At 43.6% G+C, this 21,898-nt stretch overlaps 1 protein-coding gene across 2 annotated transcripts in view; it reads right to left on the bottom strand.

Annotated features, from left to right (window-relative positions):
- Window positions 1-21,898, bottom strand: part of KIF6 (kinesin family member 6) — a 284,573-nt gene that overhangs the window by 217,330 nt on the left and 45,345 nt on the right. For both annotated transcript variants that reach the window (XM_084753670.1, XM_084753671.1), the window contains exons 4-5: window positions 10,394-10,541; window positions 6,255-6,364 (exon numbers count right to left, since the gene is read on the bottom strand). In XM_084753670.1, coding sequence (XP_084609796.1) covers window positions 6,255-6,364; window positions 10,394-10,541 — 258 coding nt within the window. The remainder of the gene's footprint in view (window positions 1-6,254; window positions 6,365-10,393; window positions 10,542-21,898) is intronic.

Below are 21,898 nucleotides of genomic sequence, written 5' to 3'. Positions count from 1 at the left end.
CATCTGCAGTGGCCAGAAGAGAACACTGAATTCACTGGAACTGGAATTAGATGGTTGTGAGCTGCCATATCTGTAAGTGCAGTCAGTCGCTGCATGCTGTTAACCACTGAGCTATCCATCCTCTCTGGGACAATGAGAGCTCCCTTCATACTGTGCTTGTGTGTGACTATGAATAGTAATGGCCTGCCACTTTACATTGCCTAAGAACCTTGAACAGTCTTCAACCACGCCAGGCACTTGTGCTGTTCTAACGCGACCGTCCCCATCCTTTACCTGACAGCTCCTGTCTACTCATCTATTCTCTATTTCTATCTTTCTAGTAACCAAAGAATGTTGCAGAAATAGAATTAGGCAGCGTGAGTGAGGTTTCTTGGAGATTCATCCCAGTTGCTGGCTATGCCCATGCTTTGTATCTTTCTGCTGCTGGTGGAAGCTTTCTGCCCTATGCACATCAGGGGTCATCCTCTGTGCTGTGAATTCTCTGGGTGTTGAGACCTGCACAGTGCCATGTATCCACTGTGACCACATCATGTAATTGTACCGACTAGTTCCACATTCGTGATTCCTCTGTTGATCACTCTGCCCTTCTTCCTCAAGCTCTGGCAAACATAATCATATTACTGCCTACAATTGTGTCTTTCCCAGATTGTCAGCTAGATGGACATGCAGGCTTTCTTGGCAACTCGGGTGGCAATATGCCTTTTAGCTTTTTCTGTGACTTGGAGTATCTTCCTTTGTGTCCACGAATGGATGTGCCATAGTTTCCTGCTCATCCTTCTGAGGAGCATCACGGTTACACTCAGCTTGGGGCAAGTACGAATGAGGCCACTCTTTACACTTGTGAGCAGGTTTTTGTGTGAACCTAAGTTTTCAGCTCATCTGAGTAAATTTCTAGGCTCATGACTGCTATGTTGTGGGATGGATATTTGGTTTTGTAAGATGCTTCGGGTTTGCCTCCCAGCTATGACTAGATCGTTTTGCACTACGACCAGCAGTGAGGACTTCCACTGTTCTACAACCTCTCCAGCCTTTGGCACTGTTAGACTCTGAGATTTCAGCCACTCTCACAGGTACACAGTGGCCCCTTGCTGATGGTTTCTTTAATTACAGATGTTGCTGAGCTCATTTGCATCAGTTAACTTTTTGTCTGCGTACTTAGTCTTTGGAGACATGGCTGATGAGATCTTTTGCCCAAGTTGAAATCATCTATTGCTTTATCCTTACCGGCTTTTAAGAGTTGTTATATATTATATAAAATTGTTTTTTACAATAACAAAGTTACTGGTATGTATATATGTCTGTATATGTATTGTTATATGTATATAATATATATGAATCCATTTTTGCAGCTGTGCCATTGTGTGTGTGTGTATGTGTGTGTGTGTGTGTGTGTGTGTGTGTGTGTGTGTTTTCCTGCTCATATGAATGTGCTCCTACGCATGCAGTGCCCGTGGAGACCTGAAGGTGATGCTGCGTCTCCTGGAGTTAAGGATGGTTGTGAGCAGGCATGTGAGAGTTGGGGATTGAGCTCAGTTTCTCTGGAAGAGCAGCCAGTGCTCTTATGCACTGAATGTACACATACATACATACATACATACATACATACATACATACATACGTACACACATATGTGTATCTGGCTTTGGATATAAATTCTTCATCAGATAGGTGTTTGTAGTCATTTTCTCTGAGTACATGCCTTGTTTATTCATTCTTTTAAAAAGAGACTTTCACAGAACAACAAACAAATTAATTTTAATGAAGTTCAACTTATCAGCATTTTTTCATGAATCATGAGTACCTAAACACTCATCACCTAACCCAGATTTAGCTAGATTTTCTTCCATGTTATCCTCTAGATTTTTATTTGGAATTGTATGTTTAGGTCTATGACCGACTTCATTAATATTTGTCGTGGGTGTAATGTGTGCATGTGTGTAGTGTGTTTGTTTTATATTTTAATTCACTATGGATTTACATGTATGTGCATGGCTCTGTGCACATGTCTATGTGCATGAGCACCCAGTTTCCCTCTAACCTGAAGCTGCAGTGTCACGCTGCAATGAAAGGCAAACCACTGGAGAACAGCCTCTCAAGCTCATGACATCTCTAGCATCAACCTGACCAGCGCTCAGTCCCCAATAAATTGCAAGTGTGCCCAGGGATGCAGAGAACACAGGAGGAACAGAATCCCTGCCCTCGCTCTTTTCCACATAGGGAACATTAGAAAACATCCAAGCCACTCTTCTTGAGTGAGGTGGAGAAAAATCACCAAGCCCCACACTGGGAAACATCACAGTCTTTGAACTCTAGATATTAGACTGATAAGCAGTATATGGTCCAGTGCCTGTACTGTATAATGAAACACTGAAAATGAAAGACTTTGTCTGAGACTCTGGCTGTGGCTAGATTCTGAACGTCCTGGTGTCTAGTGAAGTGCCGGTACATTCTATTACTTAGACAGTGGCATCCTTTTCTCACCCCGGCCAAACCTTACCCTATACAGTGGTGCACGTAGACATGGTTTGGGCTCTGCTCCTCCTCTTTTCCCTCATTGTCTCAACCTCTTAGTTTCTATTATTATCATTATTTATAATAATGATATTATTATATCATTATTATTATCAATAATTATTATCATTAATTATTATTATTATCAATTATTATCTTATTATTATTATTATTATTATTATTATTATTATTATTATTATTTAAGATTAGATCCTGGTTGTTATCCCCTCACTTGAATCTTTCCAGTCCCGCTCCCCTCTCTCTTTTGCCCTGTTCCCCTCCTCTAGCCCTCTGACAGAAGGGAACCTCCTCCCCAACCACAGGACCAGAGCCTATCAGGTCTCATCTGGATAGCCTGATTCTTCTTTTTCTATGTGCCACCAGGCCTCTCCACCAAGGGGACATTTAATAGATATAGATAATTCTCTCTTTTTCCGTGTGTGTGTGTGTGTGTGTGTGTGTGTGTGTGTGTGTGTGTGTGTACACACATGTTTGCATGTTTGCCATATGAGGATATGCATGCATGTGGCTGTGTGCACGGTTGATGTTAGGAATCATCCTTTTTTGCTCTTCTACCTTATTCACTGAGAAAGGGTTTCTTAATCAAACTCAGAGCTCATTGATATGGCCAGCCTCCCCTATGCAGCTTACTCTGGAGATCCTGTCTCTGCCTTCTGAGGCTGGAATTACAGGCAGGCCAACATAACTACCCTGCATTTATGGGGGTTCTGGGGATCTGAATTCTGGTCTGCACACTTACATGGCAAGCACTTTAACCATGGAAGCACTTCCCCAGCCCCATAGATATTGTTTAAAATTATATATTAAGGCATTGACACCAGGGAGACTTCTAAGCCAACTGAGACATACTCCTTGCTACACATATCCTACCTCAAGAGACTTTAATATAAATATATATACACACCGTGTCGTGTGGCAGACCCAAAGTCACATCTGCAAAAGTCTTCATTGTCACCTACTCAAGTTCTTGACAGAAATCCTTTTAATGAACTCCTTAATTCTCACAGCCCCAGTGAATAAAAACTCCTGAAACCCTTCTTTCAGCTCTAGCGTGAAAGTGTGACTATCTGGATTTTAACTGTTGCTAAGCTGCCAATTAAATGTTCTGAAATGCTGGGTAAATCAAACCCCTCTGGCTTTTATGTCCCAGGTCAAGAAGGCTAAAATGAACCTTTGGAGGTTCACCTTTCAGTTCTAATTCAATCAAATCCGAGGTTCAACATACAGTCCATCTGGATTGCCTTATCTCATATTCTTCCTCCACCTCATTTCTTTCTTTTTCCTTTTTTGCAGACATCTCAGTTCTATCTCCCCTCTCTGTTTATCAGAGATGATCACATCACTCTTGGAACATTGCTCAGGGTCTACAAACTGTTGGATATGGATGAGCCTAGCTGAAAACACCTTTTAACTTCCCCCTTGAGTCAGCACAGGTTACTGCCATCATTCTTAGCTTCTCAACATAGCTTCATAATAAGACCCTATTGCTTAAGAGTGATAAGATATCACACTCTTACCACAGGACTTGAATAAATCAAGCTGGTATTAACCTGGAGCCATGTAAGCTACAGGAATGAATGGTATGGCAAGCTATGAGAGTAATAGTGGCAGTTATGTTATTCACATAACCAGTGGTTTTCTACTTGGATTTGAGGCCCACTGTAAACGTGGTCAAGAACCCAGGACTACGGAGCTTATTAAGTCCAATAAATGAACTTATTACTATTATTTTGCTAAACGGACATGGCATCAAACTACCTACTAAATATATTGGAAACAATTTTAAACAAGATTTCTTCAGGAGGTGTATATAAGTCATCCTAGAGACTATAAAACAAAGAGTTGATCAGAACTAAAATAAACCTCAAACCAGAAGCCTGGCAATCAAACCTTTCCTCAAACTGGTTCTTGTGGCTTCAGGATGCTACCTTGATACCTTGTTATAGCGTATCTGGGATGCTGGGAGAGTATATATCCTGGGCATATTATAAGCAATAGAGGGCTAGAGAGATGGCTCAGTGGTTAAGAATGTCGCCTGCTCTTCCAGGGGTCCTGAGTTCAATTCCCAGCAACTACATGGTGGCTCACAACCATCTATACTGTGATCTGATGCCCTCTTCTGCAGATAAAGCACTCATATGCAATAAATCAGTCAATAAATAAATCTTTAAAAAATAAGCAATAGAAATATTTCTCACAGCCATAGAAGCTTGAAGTAAAAAAATCAAGGTGTTGCCTCAGCTCTCTTCTGGATTAAAAGCTACCAACTTACCTTGGAGTGTTCAACCCTATGGAAGGACCAAACTATCACCCATGGTCCTCTTTTATAAGGACAATAGCTGTGTTGAGCGGGGCTGCACCTTAATGGCCTGCATGCATGCACAGGCCCTATCTCTTAACACCATCACACAGGTGATTAGGGTTTGTCATGTGAGCTTTGTATCATACAACATGCACAAACACACAGCCATGCCCCAAGTCTAATGCTGCTATTCCTGTCCCCATTAAGAAAAATTTATTTTCTAAAAAGTAAAGTTTTCAAAGCTACTTTCTCCCAGATAGTTGGTGATTTTTCTTCCCTCTTCACTGTTATACCAATATTTGTAATTCAAATAATTGTTCTCTTTCTTGATTCCGTCTTGGGAATTAAAGGTAATACATGAAACACCTTAACCAATATTAATGGAAGACTATATGTACTATGAATTATTTTATTATTTCTTTTAAAAATTTTTTGCTAATTTAACAACTTAGTTGTTGAATATAAAACTTGCATATTCAATAATTAATTAGTTATCTTTTTTCACAGAAAATTCATATGTGTTTATAAATTATTTTAAGTATTTTATAAGAATAATAAAAAAAATATATATTGGGGGTGGAGAGATGGTCGAGTAATTAAAAGCACATACTGCTCTTCCAGAGGGCCCAAGTTTAGTTCTCAGCACCCACGGCAGGCAGCTCACAACCACTTGTAACTCCAGCCCCAGGTGGTTGGATGCCCTCTTCTGGCTTCCACTGGTATTTGCACTCATGTGCACATACCTCCCCAAAGCCCCTCTCCTGCCACATACACATAAAAATAAAACAAATCTTTGAAACATTTTTTCCTTGGCTATAGGCAACTTCCAATACATAAAAACACCTGGAAATAAGCTCACGAATGATTACCAATTACTACATCTAACTCAGGCAGGCTTTCAAACAAATAGCAACACTGTGTGACTCTGGCAGGGGAACATCCTCTGTCAACAGATCTGAAGACTGCATTTCTCTGAAAACAACTAGTGCTGATCTGATCAAAGGGTCATAAATGTCAGTGCTAATGGCAGCAGAGAAGCATTGGAGGGAAAACTTCCAACTTGACTTTCTCTCTCAGATTATCTTATTGCTGCATACATTGAATACTGCTCTAGGAAGAAGGGTGTAATTAAAGGAGTGCATGGGCTTCCTGGGGCACAGGTGAAGTGCTGCCCCCAATCTCCAAGTGCCCACTGAGACCATCCACTGCACTCTCATGCTGACTCCCAGAGAGACTCCCCCCAAGAAATGAGTTCCAAGCAATCCTAGTCCCCGTCATTCCTGCTCATTACAGGAAGATGCTGCTATCCAGCATTTGCTAATTATGATCGAGACCAGAAACACAGAAAATTTCAAAGGAAACAATGAAAACAAACATCTGAAAACCATTTCCTGCTGGTCTTTGTTGCCCGGCTACTCACGGCAGATCTTCCAGTTTGGAGGCTTCGTGTCTTGGATCCAGCAGGTCATAGCCACATTCGTTGTAGATTTCCAAGTAAGAAATGTGTGTCGTGTAGATCTTGCTGCTGTCCTGATTGGAGAAGGAAGAGGCATGATTTAATGACTCAAACAAACTGTTTGGCGAGAGAAAGAGATGCACCATTTGTCTCTGGACTTTTCTCACAGCATGCCTCCTTCGCCTTTCTGTATTATATGGTTTACATTTTCAGCTCGTGACACTTTTGCGTTCCTGTAGCCATCTGCACGAAGGGGTTTGTTTTTTTGTTGTTTGTTTGGGTTTTTTTTTTGTAATAGCCAATATCCATGATTACAAGTAACTTCAGTCTGTTAGTTTTATTGGTTCCACATTATACATAAAATGTCAATATACTCTTGCAGTGAGCCAAGTTGGTTGTAGGACTGAATAATACATCATTCTGTGAACAGTCTATTTACAAAAGAACAGAGATTATTACTTTGGTTCAAAGACTCCAGTAGCAAAGAAGTTTTCCATCTTGATCATAATTCATTTTCCTTTACTTTTCTACTACTCAGAATTTTACATTTTTCAAACAATATTTAATGATTCTCTCTCTCTTTTCTCTCTCCCTCTATTCTCTCTCTCTTTCTCTCTCTGTCCCTCTCTCTCTCTCTTTGTGTGTGTGTGTGTGTGTGTGTGTGTGTGTGTGTGTGTGTGTGTGTGCACATATGCATGCACATGAGTGCAGGTGCCCATAGAGGCCAGAAGAAAGCATTAGATCCCTAGAGCTGGAGTTGCAGGCAGTTGTGAGCCATACAATGTGGGTGCTAGAAACCAAACTTCATTCTCTGCCTGAGCATTCATGCTTCTAACATGGTTTCACACTAACAATCATTTGTGAAATAACCTTGATCTTAAAAAACTGTGATAAAAAAGGAATGCCTACGTTTCAAGTACTACCAAAACTACCTGAGCACCAAGGAACCACTGTGGCTGTGGTTGTTGTTACTGATATTAATAACTGAAGCCTCTAAATGGAGAATTAAGAGTGTGGTCAACTTGAGATTTACAATCACCTAGGAGACACACAGGTGTTTCCGAAGTTGTATAACTTTCCTTGCATATGGATGACATATTCCCATGGGCTAGAGTCCTGAATGGGATAAAAAGGGGAGAGAGAGGAAGAGACTGAGCAGTAGCATTCATCTCTGTTTTCTGACTATGGACCTGATGTGACAGTCACATCATGCTTGCACTACCCCGTCCTCCACACATGGTGTATTTATCTCCTCAAACATTGAGGCAAAATAAGCCATGTATTAAACTGTTTTTGTTGGGTATTCTTCCACAGCCACCATGAAAGTAGCTAAAAACAATTCAAGAATATAAAAGGAAAGGGCACGCACACACACACACACACACACACACACACACACACACACACACACCAGTGAACTTGAGCCATCATGTGTTATGAAGATACTATGTTCTTTACGAGTTAGGATGCAGTCAGGAAAATGGCAGGCCCAGGGCCCTGGGGATAAGGACAATGCTTTGGCTCCTCCAGCTTCTGTTTTTCCTGCATTTTTACTGGCATACATACTCAGATCTCATTCAGGGATGTGGCGAGCTACCTTTCTTGGTCCTTTTCAGCATCTGTGTTGCCAGACCATAATGTAACACATGTGTTCCCTGCAGACAGCCATTGCCTCTACCCCCAAACAAGTCTGAGCCTCACAATGCTCTAATATAAGGAGATGTGATTTCTTAACCAAATGGAATCCTTAAGTCCAATGGAAATGCGTTATCACTCACAGGCCTTTCACGACTCAGGATGCACTGGGCCCTTGGTTCGTCTTGAAGAAAGACTTGGCCTTGGACTCATGGCAAGCTCTCCAGCCTAAGGCAGTCAACAGGGGCCTCTGGGTACAGTCTGTTATTCTAGTCTCCAGTGTAGACACACTTGATGGGCACTCTACGCTGCCAGGCTGCTTTTAGCACAATCCACTAGGATTCTAAGGAACGTGTTGTGGCCCATGGCAGAGACTGGCCCGTTTCAGCTTCCCTGGCTGTCAGTTGGTCCGGTGGGCTTTCTCCAACTCCAGGAGATTACTAGGAATGAGTCAGAACTAAGCAAGGTTTAGTGTGACATCAATGACAAAGGAATCACCTAACAGCCCTGACAGGTGACCAATGCTCTGGACGCGTGGTAGACTTCCAGAGGAGTTCTTTGCTATGCACAGAGGATATTATAGAAGAGACAAAACATGCTTTCTGTTAGGAGAGGACTTATTTATTCTATTCAAGCTCATCAAGGAAATTGGCTTCCTTGGTGCTGAGAGCTTCAAAAGGTCTTCTGAAACTGGTCAGGCACCATTTGGCCACATGTACATATATGAATATTAATGAGTACGGTAACGATTGTTAAGTAGGTACATATGTGAGTGTTAATGGTATGGGAATGATGATCATGAACAGAGCATACCTTGTGAGCCAAGGACTTTGAAGGTTTGTCTTTATTATTCTTAATTATGTGTTTCACTGTGTGGGAATGCGCACGGGAATGTGGTATCTGCAGAAGTGAAGAGAGGACACTGCATCCCCTGGAGCTGCTTACAGACAGTGTGACCAGCCTGATAATAGTGCTCAGAGCAAAACTCGAGTCCAACGCAAGGGCAGGGTACACTCTTAACTGCTGAGCCATCTCTCCAGCTCGAGATCTTAGAGTACCATATGTCTGTCCCCTCCCAGCAGCTCCAGGACATTGAGACATGAAGCCACATGCCATCAGCGGTGCATTGTTCTCAGAACCCTGACAGCCTACATGACCCCGCCCTTCCTTCTAAGACGATAGCCTTCTACTTTGTTCCGTAGCAGCAAAAACCATTGGACATCCTGGCCCTTGTTTGTGAAATGTGTGAACAAGGCAAAGCAGGTAGTGTCGGGAATACATGGGGAAGTGAGGAGGAGGGCTCTGGCTGTGGCGCACACACCACTCCGCCCTCCCTCTTTCGCATTTTCTGGCGCACACAGTTGGCGCGCTTGGGCCAGTGAGAGAAGAGCTGAACAAATGGATAATTGCTGCTTTATGGATGGCAATTAGAATTATGCAGATCTCAGCAATTTCTCCTCATCTTTGCAACTCCAAATGCAAATAGCATTCAGCAGGGAATTCCAGAGTGACTGTTACACGAACCCAGTTAGACGTTTATACAGAACTCAGGGACTTGCTGTAGCTGGAAGGGAGAGAGAGGAACCTCCAGAACAGTTCAGTCCTTGCTTTCAGAAAATGGAAAGCAGACACCCACAGAAGTTAAGTGACTCATCACAGGAAATGGGTTTCAGCCCAGCCGACAAAGCAAAGCCAAGCTGAGCTACAGAGGAAGTGAAGGCAAAGCAAGGAAGCAGTCTGGCTTACAGTGCTGCGGAGCCAGAGAAAAATAATCCCAATAGAGGCTCAGTTTTTCCAACTAGGAAATGGGCATGAAGATGCCAAGTTTGCTAGTTACAATATTTGTTGTATTAAAAGTCCACATATGGGGGGGCTGGAGAGCTGGCTCGGTGGGTGGGGTGCTTGCTGTGTGAGCATGAAGATCCCCCAAACCCATGTGAGAATCTGGGTGTCAGGGTGAATCGAAGCAACCCTGATGCTCAGCTACGGGGAGGGAAGGACACCTCTAGAGTTCACTGACCAGCCAGTCAGTCAATGAACCCAGGTTCAGTGAGAGATCCTGCCTCAAAAAAAAATCAGTGGAGAGCATCAGAGGGCCTCCAGCATTGGCTTCTGCACCACCTGCACACACGTGCACCCAACAAACCAGAAACACAACACACAAGCATCCATCCTACTGACACCCACTCCACCACAAGGAGGTACCGTTCGCCCTTTAAGCCCCGTGGGCATCTCAAGCAGAGCCCCAAGCCTTTGCTGAAGACCTACGCTGGTGAGAGATGCACCTTTTCCGTTTCTACTTCTCCAGCAAAATCCTAACCTTTCTTTAAGTGTAAAGGGCAGAGTTAGTCTACAACCATTCATTCCCATGGGGGGCACAGTGGAGAATGCCTTATCACATTTCCTCACCATGGTGTATTTCTGCTGAATAGGCCAAATGAAATGTGAACCTTTTTTTTTTTCTGTACCTTTTGCAACTGCTCAAAAATATACGACAGAGTCCTCGGGATGATCCCTCTGTCACTGTAGCGTTCAGCTCCACCTGTGATGGTGAATGTCTTGCCGCTGCCCGTCTGCCCATACGCGAAGATGGTACTGTTGTAACCTGCCAAGACACTGCAAGCGGAAATGATAGCGTTTTAATAGCTAAATGGACACCACATTGGTACTAGGTACCTCATAATCAAACAGTAACCTTATAAGCACTACTGAAAATCTATTTATATAAGATATTTACAAAACATTTGATTATGTGATGATCCAGGTAGAATTGTTTGTGTGTGTGTGTGTGTGTGTGTGTGTGTGTGTGTGTGTGTGCATGCCTGTGTGTGCCTGTGTGTGTGTATTCATGTCTACATGTGTCAGTGTAGGAGTACATATGGAGGCCAAAGGTTGACACTGTGCATCTTCCTAAATCCCTCTTCACTGCATTCTTTGAGATAGCCCCTCTCACTGAACTTGGAATTCATTAATGAGAATTGGCCGGACAATGGGACCCTCCTGCCTCCACATCTCTCATACATGCTGCTGGGCTCAGTTTTTACATGGATGCCAGAGCTCGAACTTGGGTCCTCATGTGTGGGTGGCAAGCACTTTACCCACTGAGTCACTCCCCTAGCCTTCAGAATAGTTAGTCCAGGAATCTTAGGGTTATCAATGCCTTCCTCTAAGGAAGGACACGCCACTCAAAGGTCATCCAGCATCTTCATGTTGCCTTCAGGTTTTACTGTATTGGACTTAAAGAATGAGTTGAGAAGAATCGTCTCATGGAAACACTTGTGATTTGGCAAGGCGTCTGTCTTAGTCACGCTTTGTGTAACTCTTCTGGTAAATATGCATACACCTATACATTACTAGGTACACCATTTTTATAACTGTATTCTTTGCAATCTAGTTCTCTATGTAATACCTACCACCAACAGAAAGTCATCAGGAGCACTACCCCCGCCCCCAGCTCCTTGGAATGACTTTTTTTTTTTGGTGGAAGATGTTGGCCCATGTGTGTTATTCAGCCTAGCAGAGAATCCTCTGATTTGACAGTGGCTTAGGAAGCCTTCAAAACACCATCTGCAACATAGGCTTTTAACAGCATGTTCTGTGTGAGGTGTGCTTTGAAGAGTGGGCTTTTTATCTGTGCTATACAGAACAGTAAACTCATACAGTTTTGTTGTCTTTTTTTTTTCTGACAAGTCGGTACTTGATCCCAAAGATGTTTCCATCAAACCAGCTGCCATGATGTCAGCTAATGGGACCCATGTTCCCAGTGGGTTTTAAGTGGACAGTTCCCTGACATAACTTCCAACCATTTGCATGGGGAATCCTGCTTTTCCCTGGCTGCCCATAGTTCACTCTAGATCTCACCTGGTTTTGAGTACCTGTTGAGTGACCTGTCCTCAGAGAGATCCCAAGATAGCACAGGTATTGCACAGAGCTTATTCTGAAAAGGTCAGTTAAGCCTTTAGCATCTTATGAAGCTAGAAAACTTAAAAATGATGTGTTTGAGCCAGGCGTGGTGGCGCACACCTTTAATCCCAGCACTTAGGAGGCCAGAGGCAGGCGGGTTGCTGCAAGTTTGAGGCCAGCCTGGTCTACAAAGCGAGTCCAGGATAGTCAAGGCTACACAAAGAAACTCTGTCTCGAAAAACAAAACAAAACAAAAAAATGATGTGTTCAGCCAGAGACTAATGTGTCCATTGCTCTGTGCAGAGTGCAAGTATTGCTTACAAGCCTGATGGACTTAGTACCAGGAGTGGGGAAAGCATTACGACCGAGTGGGTCAACACTCTGCTTTGAAGAAGGTGAATAATGTTTCCACCTGTGCCTTCACATTGAAACTGTCTACTGTTGACATTCTCAGCTTGTAAGAAGCTGTGATTACCACGACACATGATGTTGGCTTGTTACTGAATCTTTTCCATCAATGGAATCTGTCACCAAGGAGACAGACGTGTCTCATTAGAGTATCATTTTGATGTAGAATATTTCTTTTCACAGATGTGCTGAGTAAATGAGGTCTACAATTTTAAGTATCAAACCTTAAACACTATAACGACTCTTGACAGAAGGAACTGCTAAGATATATGAGGCACTGTCAGTTGCAAAAAGCAAAGGATACGAGCACAAATTAGCATTTCCGTTTTAACGCAGACACGGCCTATGACGAGCAATGCCCAAAGTGACCCATAGTCCTCACTGACTGACCATTCATCTGATTTTTTTTTAATACCAAAATATTATCTCACACTGCGGGTAGCCTCTCTGTCCACTCTAATATGTGTTTCCTTACCCTCTTCTGCTGTGGTGCTAAGGGATGGAAAATCGGAGGCCACAGTTTCATGGAACATGGCATAAAACAAAAGAACATGGGACCCACCTACCCTCACCAGCTCCGGTGGCTGCATATCACACTGCGCTAGTGAAGATTTAAACAAGAGAGCAACGGTAAAAGTTTTCCATTTCCTTGATCTATAAGCCACTCATCCCAAATCAGCCTCACCCTTGTGTCTGCCCTTTACTGTGTCCCAGGCATGTTCACGTGCTATTCTAGTCTCCGCTGTCCTAAAAGAAAATACAGGTTGAAAATAAAGAGAGAGATGGTGATGTGACAGCTGTTTGTTCATAAGTGGAAAGACATCATGGTAAAATGTCAAGACTGACTTCTAGACTCTGAAAGGTACCTCAACATGACCAGCTCCTCTGGTAGTGCTTTAAAAAGCCTCAGTAGAAACAGTGGGTTTCATGGTGTTTCCACTGCCACTCCTGCTCCAAAGAAGCCTTTAGAAACAATATGGCTGGAGGCATGCGAGCCATAAACCCCACAGTTCCGCCGCTGCTGAAGACACAGAGAGGATCTGGAACCCCTCACAGGCTCCTCAGCAGTCAGATGTTCCCTCGGATCCCGGCAGAGCTCTGCTGAGACAGCAGGACACGTCTCTTCTGACTCAAAGGCCTCCCAGCAAGCAGCCCTGGCTACAGGCAAATATTTAACATCCAAGTCATGCGAGGTTGTAATACCAGCGGGCTGAGCATAAACGTGGTCAAAAGCTTATGAAGGCTGATGACAGTGAGATACTTTGAAAGTCCTTTGACGCCGCTGGGATACTAGAAGACTGTACTTAGGAAAGGCCAATCCCCTGTACTTAGGAAGGGCCAGAACCCCTTGGGTCTCTCTGTACAGGAAGTGAGTGGCAGTAGGTAGAAACACGACGTCCCGGGTGTTGAAGGCATGTCTGTACACACAGGCAGGGATGCGCCTGTGGCAACCAGGAGGGATACATTTAAGCCATGATACATTAAGGAGCACTTTACACAGGGAGCTGACTGCTGTAATTGGGCAGGGGCTGCACGAATTAGCTACTTTTCTGTTTCTGTGATAAAAAAAAAAAAAAAAGAAGGCCAAGAAAACTGCAGGGAAGGAAGCGTTTGTTTGGGTTAACTGTTTTGGAGTGGTAACCGTCCATCAGGCCAAAGTCATGGTGGCTGGAGCACAAAGTGGAGGGTTCACACCCTCAACTGAGATAACAAAGCAGAGAGCAAACTGAAGGTAGGGTGAGGCTTGCAACTCTGAATCCTGATCTCAGTGACATACTTCCTTCGGCAAAGCCACTCTTAGACCCCTCCCCCACAAAGCACCACCAACTACAGACCATGTGTTCAAATACCGGAACCCATGGAGGTGTGTCGCATTTATATCACCACACTGCATGAAGACGGGAGACGAGCAAGGGAACTTGTGAGGTGGCTCTGTGGGTAAAAGCACTTTCTGTTACAGGTACGAGGTCCTGAGTCTGAATCTCCAGCACGCACATAAAAAAGCCAGTGTGGGCATGTGTGTACCTGTAACCTCAGTACTGTGGGAAGAGACCAAAAAAAGATCTGGCGCTTGCCAGCCACCCAGCCTAGCTCTGGGTTCAGTGAGAGACTCTGTCCCTTGAGGGACTGAGGGCAGAGAGCGATAGAACGGAACACTAGACATCCTCCTCAGGCATAGGCTTCATGACTAAAGAACAGAAAACACACTATTGAAGATTTGATCTGTCACCGTCCCCTCTCTGCTTCTTTGCCAGAATACACATAACTTTCATAAAATCTCTATGGAAACTTAGGAAACATGTGATAGCCAAGACAACAAGGACAAATGTGAAAACTCACACTTCCCACTCGCAGCTAACTGGAAGTAACGAGGGCAGCAGAATCCTGGCACAAGGGGAACAATATGAACAATGGAGCTGAGGTCAGAGTCCAGCGTCAGATCCCACACAGGTATGTGCAGTCGACGGGCGCTGCTTCAGTGTTGACTCTCAGTTTACAGCTGGTTCTTTCCCAGCAGTGGTGGGGAGATTACATAATAGAGGAAAAGGATAGGGAAAAAATGAGGGAAACGAACAAAATGCGACAAAAAGTGTCAAAATTGAATGTATTCACATGAGTGGGTGAGTGCAAGTGAATGGATAAAGTGGGTGTGAACACAGGCGTGCAAGTGCCGCAGATACCTGAGGAAGACATCAGATCCTACGGGCTGGGGACTGAGCTGGGGGCTTCTACAAGAGCAGTGCAGTCTTGGCTGCTCAGTCATTTCCCCATCTCCATCCTCTTTTGCAAATCATCTACCTTGCAAGGGAATTGACATCAAAGCTACAGCCATAGCACATCTGAAAGTATATCGGAGGATCAAAAGTCCATTGAAGAGTAGAAAGTGGGGCTGGCAAGATGACTTAGAGGGTAAAGGTGCTGGCTGCCAAATCTGAGGAACTGAGTTCAATCCTTGGAATCAACGTGGTGGAGAGAAGTGACTCCTCTGACCTACACAACACACACACACACACACACACACACACACACACATACACACACACACACACACCACACACACACACACATACACACACACACATACACACAACACACACACACATACACACACACATACACACACACACACCACACACACACACACACAAACACAACACACACACACAAACACAACACACACACACACACACACACACACACACACACACAAGGAAGAAAAGTAGGCAATGAGTTTAAATAGCTTTACACTTCCAATGTCGATGAATAAACAAATAGGTCATCTCCATACCATATAACCATACATTTAAAGCCTGTGTTAGATGAAATAAGCCAGCCACAAAAGGTCATACAGTGTAAGACCTTGTCTATGCAAAATGTTCAGATAAGCAAATTCCAGTCAGGACAGAGAGAGAGTTAGTGTCTGACACCAGCTGAATGGAGACAGAAACTGGAGAGCAAATGTTGCACGCAGTCAAGGGCTTCTTTTGGGGTAACAAAAAGTCCTAAAATTAACTGACAGTCATCGACAGCAGCACAGTTATACTAAAAACTGCTAAACTGTACCCATCAACAAATTCTACTGTATTTATGTGTGTGTGTGTGTGTGTGTGTGTGTGTGTGTGTGTTGGTGCATGGGTTAAGGTCCGGAGACTGTTTAACAGAGTGAACTCTCTTTCTCTGCCATGTGGGGATCAAACTAAGGGCCATGGGCTCACCAGCAAGAACCTTCACCCCATGAGACTCCTTGCCAGATCCCTAAGTGATGCTCTAAATGATAAATGAGCTACATCACAAGGAAGCTGCTGTTCCTGGACAGTGAAAATGAAGAATCTATGGGCAATCCGTAGGAACAAGACACTTCCTGCCTTTCCTAGGTATCTGCACTACATGGAGAACCAATAGACAAGAGCAGCAAATGATAAACCCCAGCAACTAACCAAGTGGACATTTGTGGTGGGAGCTACCTCTCAACAGCTTAAAATCAACCCCACAGGTTCCTGCTGATCTTTGAAGCCAGGAACTTGGAAGTAAAATCGCCCTTTCTGGGGTGGGATTTGATGATCAGATGACATGTCTGCTGCAGAAATCTCAACTCCCTCCCTTGGCAGAAAGCACCCTTGCCCTAAGAGTCTAAGTCATAAAGACAAGATATTTTGCCAGTACTTATCTTTCAAGATTTTCATGAACAATCCCAAAATAAAACTTACACCCTCTGGGAGATTCTAGCCTGAAGTATGAATTGAACACATAATATGTTTCCACACTAGAAAAATACATTTTTTTCTGTTTAGCCTTCTTATTTCTATTGTTCTTGATGGGTTTAACTAGACCTCATATAGAAGATCATGTAAGTGTGAAGACATGAAACTTCATGTTGCTTATGCATGATGAAAAGGTTTTAGCATCTTCCTATAAAATGACTACATCAAAGTAACTGATAAAAACTCACCGGGCATGGTGGTACATACCTTTAATCCCAGCACTGGGGAGGCAGAGGCACATGGATCTCTGTGAGTTTAAGGCCAGCCTGGTCTACAGAGTACCCAAGGCTGTTACACAGAGAAACCCTGTCTCCAAAAACAAAAACAAACATTATTTTGCTGGACATGGTGGCGCATGCCTTTAATCCTAGCACTCAGGGAGGTAGAGGCAGGCAGATTTCTGTGACTTTGAGGCCAACCTAGTCTACAGAGAGAGAGTCCAGGACATTCAGGGCAAGAAACCCTGTCTCAAGAAACAAAAACAAAAACACAAAAATAAAATTGTAATGATAATTTAACTCTTTAAATAAAAGAAAATTAATTGAAACTTTCACATTTGAATAGATAGCATAGCTAGAAAACAAAGAAAGGAAGAAGGAAGGAAAGAAGAAAGAGAGAAAGAAAGAAAGAAAGAAAGAGAGAAAGAAAGAAAGGAAGAAAGAAAGGAAGGAAGAAAGAAAGGTGTTGAGAAATGGCTCAGTAGTTAACAACACTGGCTGCTCTTGCCGGTTTCCAGGTTCAGTTCCCTGCACCTACATGGGGGCTAACAACCCTCTGTAATTCCAGATCTAGGGACCCTGACACTTCTGACCTTCCGGGACTCTGAAACATACATGTTTCATACACACAGGCATACACATGTACACATAATATATATAATTTTAAAAAGAACCACTAACTAACGTCATTTGGGGGCTGTTAACTACTTTTCAGCCAACAGAAGAACTCCCTCTAAAATTATTTCTCAGAAATATATAAACTGTATTTATTGAGATGCTTGATTCAAATTCAGGATGACATCATAGAATCAGGAAGGACCGGCTTCGTTGAGGAGAGGGGTGGCTTAAGCGGCACCCTAAAAAGATTAGCTATCTGTTGTTTGTTTGTTGAGATAATAACTTGCATAGCCCAGGCTGGCCTTAAACTCTCTATGTAGCTGAGGTTGACCTTGAACTCCTGATCTTCCTGTTTCCATTTCCCAAGTGCTGGGATTTCAAGTGTAATACCATTATGTCCAGCTTTGAAGGTTCATTTAACTTAGTTTAGAAAAACTAAGAATGAAGGAAAAGCCTATATTTGTATACACTGTTTGGATAAAAGAAATTCATTTAGAAAATGCAGACTAATAAATATGAGGTTCACAATTTTTGAGCTAACTGAAACTCTGCTATGCCAAAGTTGAGTAAAACCTGTTAAAAAAAAAAAAAAGACTAGCCAGGAGATGAATGAAATTTAAATTCCTGTTTGGGTTACTGGATTCTTCTTGGCACTGGTCACCTATCACAGGCCACAGTAGCTGACAGACACTTCTTGTGACATTTATAGAGCAGTTTGTTTCTGTACTCTGTTGTCCTCTTCCTAAAATAAAGCCTGAAGTCCCCCACTAGCAGCCCAAGGCAGTAACTGCTGCTTTTCTAAAGCAATGTGCTAAGAGATGACTCAGTGGTTCCCACTCAGAATACCTGAATGCATAAATTTAACAGTGTGAAGCCTTTCTTTTGCTCTTGTGGTTTGTTCATGTGTGTGTGTGTGTGTGTGTGTGTGTGTGTGTGTGTGTGTGTGTGTGTGCATGTGTTTGCATGTGGGGAAGCCCAAGGTGATGTCAGGAATTGTTCTCAATCACTCTATTATATACTGAGGCAGGTCTCTCAATCCAACCCAGAGGTCACAGATGTTGCTCTTCCCAGCTGCTTTGCTTTGGAGATCTGGTCTCTGGCTTCTGCAGCTGGAATGACATATGCCAGGCATTTTATGTGGCTCTGCGGATCTGAACTCTGATCCTTCTGTATCTTCCCAGCCCAACAACATGGCTTTTTAAGAGGTATTACAATAACTCAGTTTGGCCATATGTAAAACTACCGCCCCATTACTCGCCAGGCCTCCCCAAGCCCACCATCTGCAAAGGCTCTTGCTCCAAGAGGCTGTGGGCATGCAAATCAGGCAAACCAGAATCGCTCTCATGTGGATTTCCAGAAAGAGAATGGAAGAAAGGAAGCAAATGAGGAGAAGGAAAAGACCCGTTTTGTATTGGGTCACTGGGTCACAGCTGCCATATGCCCAGCCATTTTGCATAAGGAAGCAGAGGTCAGAGTGCAGAGAAGGAATACCAGCCTTAGCAGGGGCCAATTTGAGTAACAACGTCCCTGCCTTTCTTCAGTGATTCAGGAGAATCCAGCTAGATGAGCCAAGAAATCCTCTGCTTCTGGCCTGGGATTTATTACTATGCAACCTAGAGTGACAAGTCAGCACAGTCCCTTCAGTGACCCTATTGGGAGCACAGCATGGAAGTCATTGTGCCCACAGAGCTCTGGAGAAACCTGGAATATTAAGTGCATAGGATTGTTTTCCCAATGGAAAATATTTAAAACTTGGTCCTCCGTGCAGAAAACTAGGAATTGGAAGTGATTAATAGTCTGGTGATCTGTATTATCTGTTGGGCCAGATCATATCAAGCTTCTACAATCAGGACCTGAGGTGGCTAGTAATCTAAATGACCCTTTTAGCTAGGGGTTCCTCAATCTCCCACAACCAGGACCAGAGGTGGCTAATAACCCAAATGACCTCTACACTATCTGTAGGACCAAAACCAGGCCAGATCCCTCCCTAGGCCCTAAAGCTAGTACAGGTGGCCTTATCTCCAGAATCCATCTTCTTGGAAGAAATGAAGTGTGCCCTGAGTTGACTTTCAACATGGTGGTCCAAGCTGATTTTTTTATAATCCCTTTGTGGGGGACTTTTGCTCTTGGGTTTACCATGGTCTTCAGAATTCCCTAATGTCCTGAGACTCAGGTGTTTCCCAAACACATTATCTTGGTGTTGGGGCCATGTCATCAGCACCCAGTGACACCCGGCCTATCCCAGCACAGTACCAGTTATTCACACAGACTGCTGAGGGTCCTGCTGAACATTTAGTGCCCCCGGGGGCAAGGGCTGTCCTTTCTAACAGCGTGATCTTGCGAGGTCATTCTCAGCTCACCTACAGCCTCACTTCTGTATAGTGAGGTCACTGCTAGCCTTAGATGATCTAGGTCAGGTTATCGATTTTTGGAGAGGAAGAGGTGAGAGAAGAATATCCATGTTAGAAATAATTAATGAAGGGCTCGATGATGGCTCTGCCATTAACAGCCCTGGCTGCTCTTCGAGAGGACCCTGGTTTGGTTCCTAGCATCCACACAGCAGCTCACAACTGTTTCTAACTCCTGTTCAAGGGATTCAGTGGCCCCCTTTTGAGTCTTTATGTACTGCATGTACATGGTATATATACATACATGCAGGTAAAACACTTATACACATAATATCTTTGAAAGGAAATAATTAGTGAACATATTAAAATAATCTGTAAGCAAATGAAAATTATAAGTATATCTTAGGTGGTACTTTATGCTACTGTGATCACTACTCAAAACCATTTGTAATTTCCTGTGTCCCTATTGATTATTGGCCAAGGTTAGCCAGTACTGCATTTTGCAAGGACAGAATTGTCTCTGTTTAATTAAGCCTGAGTACTCTTAAACCAAGGACCGGTGCTCTACACCTGAAGCACAGACCCCACTGCTGCCTGACTCTCCTGGTTTGTGTACTTAACGTTAGCAAACTGCCACCAATCATGTGTTGAGTTTGTTAATGCCTGCCTGACTCAGATAAGTGCTACAAGAGCACTCTTTTTCAAAAACTAGTCCACAATAAGCCAAGCTAAATTCCCTCGTGACTCCCTCGTCCAATCAGCTGATAAGGAAAGAGAAAGGAGACTTCCTAGCGTTGCTCACATTTGATTGGCTTTAAGCAAGACTATTGGATGTGCCCTTTCTCCTTAGCACAGGCAGGACCTTCGCTCTTGGCTGCATCATGAAAAGGGGGTGAGCAGCTGTCATCTTAAATGGTCTGTAATCATGTTCCTGATAGGTGGGGCCTGAGAACGGGAAGCTGGGGGGGGGGGAGGTCTTCCCAGTTTTTCAATTTGCAGGCTTTGTTGAGAGCCTTGTCCCAACTACTTCAGATTGGACTTAGCAAGAGGCAAACATTATCACAGGACACAATCCAAGCAGTCTCTCAGAAAGAATCTTCAAGATCTTAAGCTCACCAACTGCTTCACGCTCAAAAGTTGGTGGATCAAATACAGGGCAGAGTTCTCTTTAAACATGAGCTGTCTGTTTCCCCCAAGTACCTGGAGAGAGCGGTTTGCTCCAGTATTAACAACAAGCATCTGAAACCTGGAAACATGACAGAAATGCATGCAGCTTCAAGAGGAGAAGGCGACCCCTCTTGAACACAATCCAACCGCAGGACTGGTTTTGGCTCGAAGGCAGCATGCAGGATTTAGAAGAGAAGGTACATTTTATCTTATTTACATGATGAAAAGGCACTGACTGCAGCGTTTCTGACAAACAGCTTTTCTGTGACCCTTGAGAGCAAACACTTGGATTCATTAAATATGTAATCATTTTCAGATGCCCATAGAAGGAGGTGAGTAAATGAAACAACCAAGTGGTACACAGTAATGTGGGAAATCCCACGCTCCGTAGAAACATCACTTAAAACTGACAGGTTACTTTTGCCTTTTTTCACAGGGACATAGACAAAAAGAAAAAAGACACCTGAGGTCTCAGGATATTAGGGAGCTATGAAGGCCATGGCAAACCAGAGAACATAAGGCCCACACAAAGGCCTGAGAAGATCAGCTTGGGAGCACCACATCTCTCAGGTCATGAAGGGAACCCTGTAAGTGATCATAGGAGGCAGGGAAGCAAACCGTGAAGAGGTGAGAATGGAAACTAGGTTCAGATTGACTTCTTCAACCTGGAACAAGACACTAGAAAGTCTGACATTGGACAGTTTATTCCCAGGACACAAAGTACAACCTGGGGAAAAATTTTTCCTGGTGTAATACAATCCCCAGTGCACAAAGAAGTGTAATCGCACTGAAGTCAACTCGTGGCACATGTCATTTCTTTCAAGAATATAGGTCCTGGAGATAAGGCCTCCTGTACTAGCTTTAGGGCCTAGGGAGGGATCTGGCCTGGTCTTGGTCATACAGATAGTGTAGAGGGCATTTGGGTTATTAGCCTCCTCTGGTCCTGGTTGTAGAAGCTTGGGGAGGCCCTGGCTGAAAGGGTCATTTAGATTACTAGCCACCTTGCATCCAAATTGCAGAAGCGTGATATGATCTGGCCCAATAAATGA

The sequence above is a fragment of the Acomys minous genome (genome assembly GCF_964271855.1).
Source record: "Acomys minous genome assembly, chromosome: 13".
Taxonomy (NCBI): Eukaryota; Metazoa; Chordata; class Mammalia; order Rodentia; family Muridae; genus Acomys; species Acomys minous.
The sequence above is the reverse complement of the archived record's forward strand: the minus strand, read 5'-3'. Positions and strand labels throughout refer to the sequence as shown.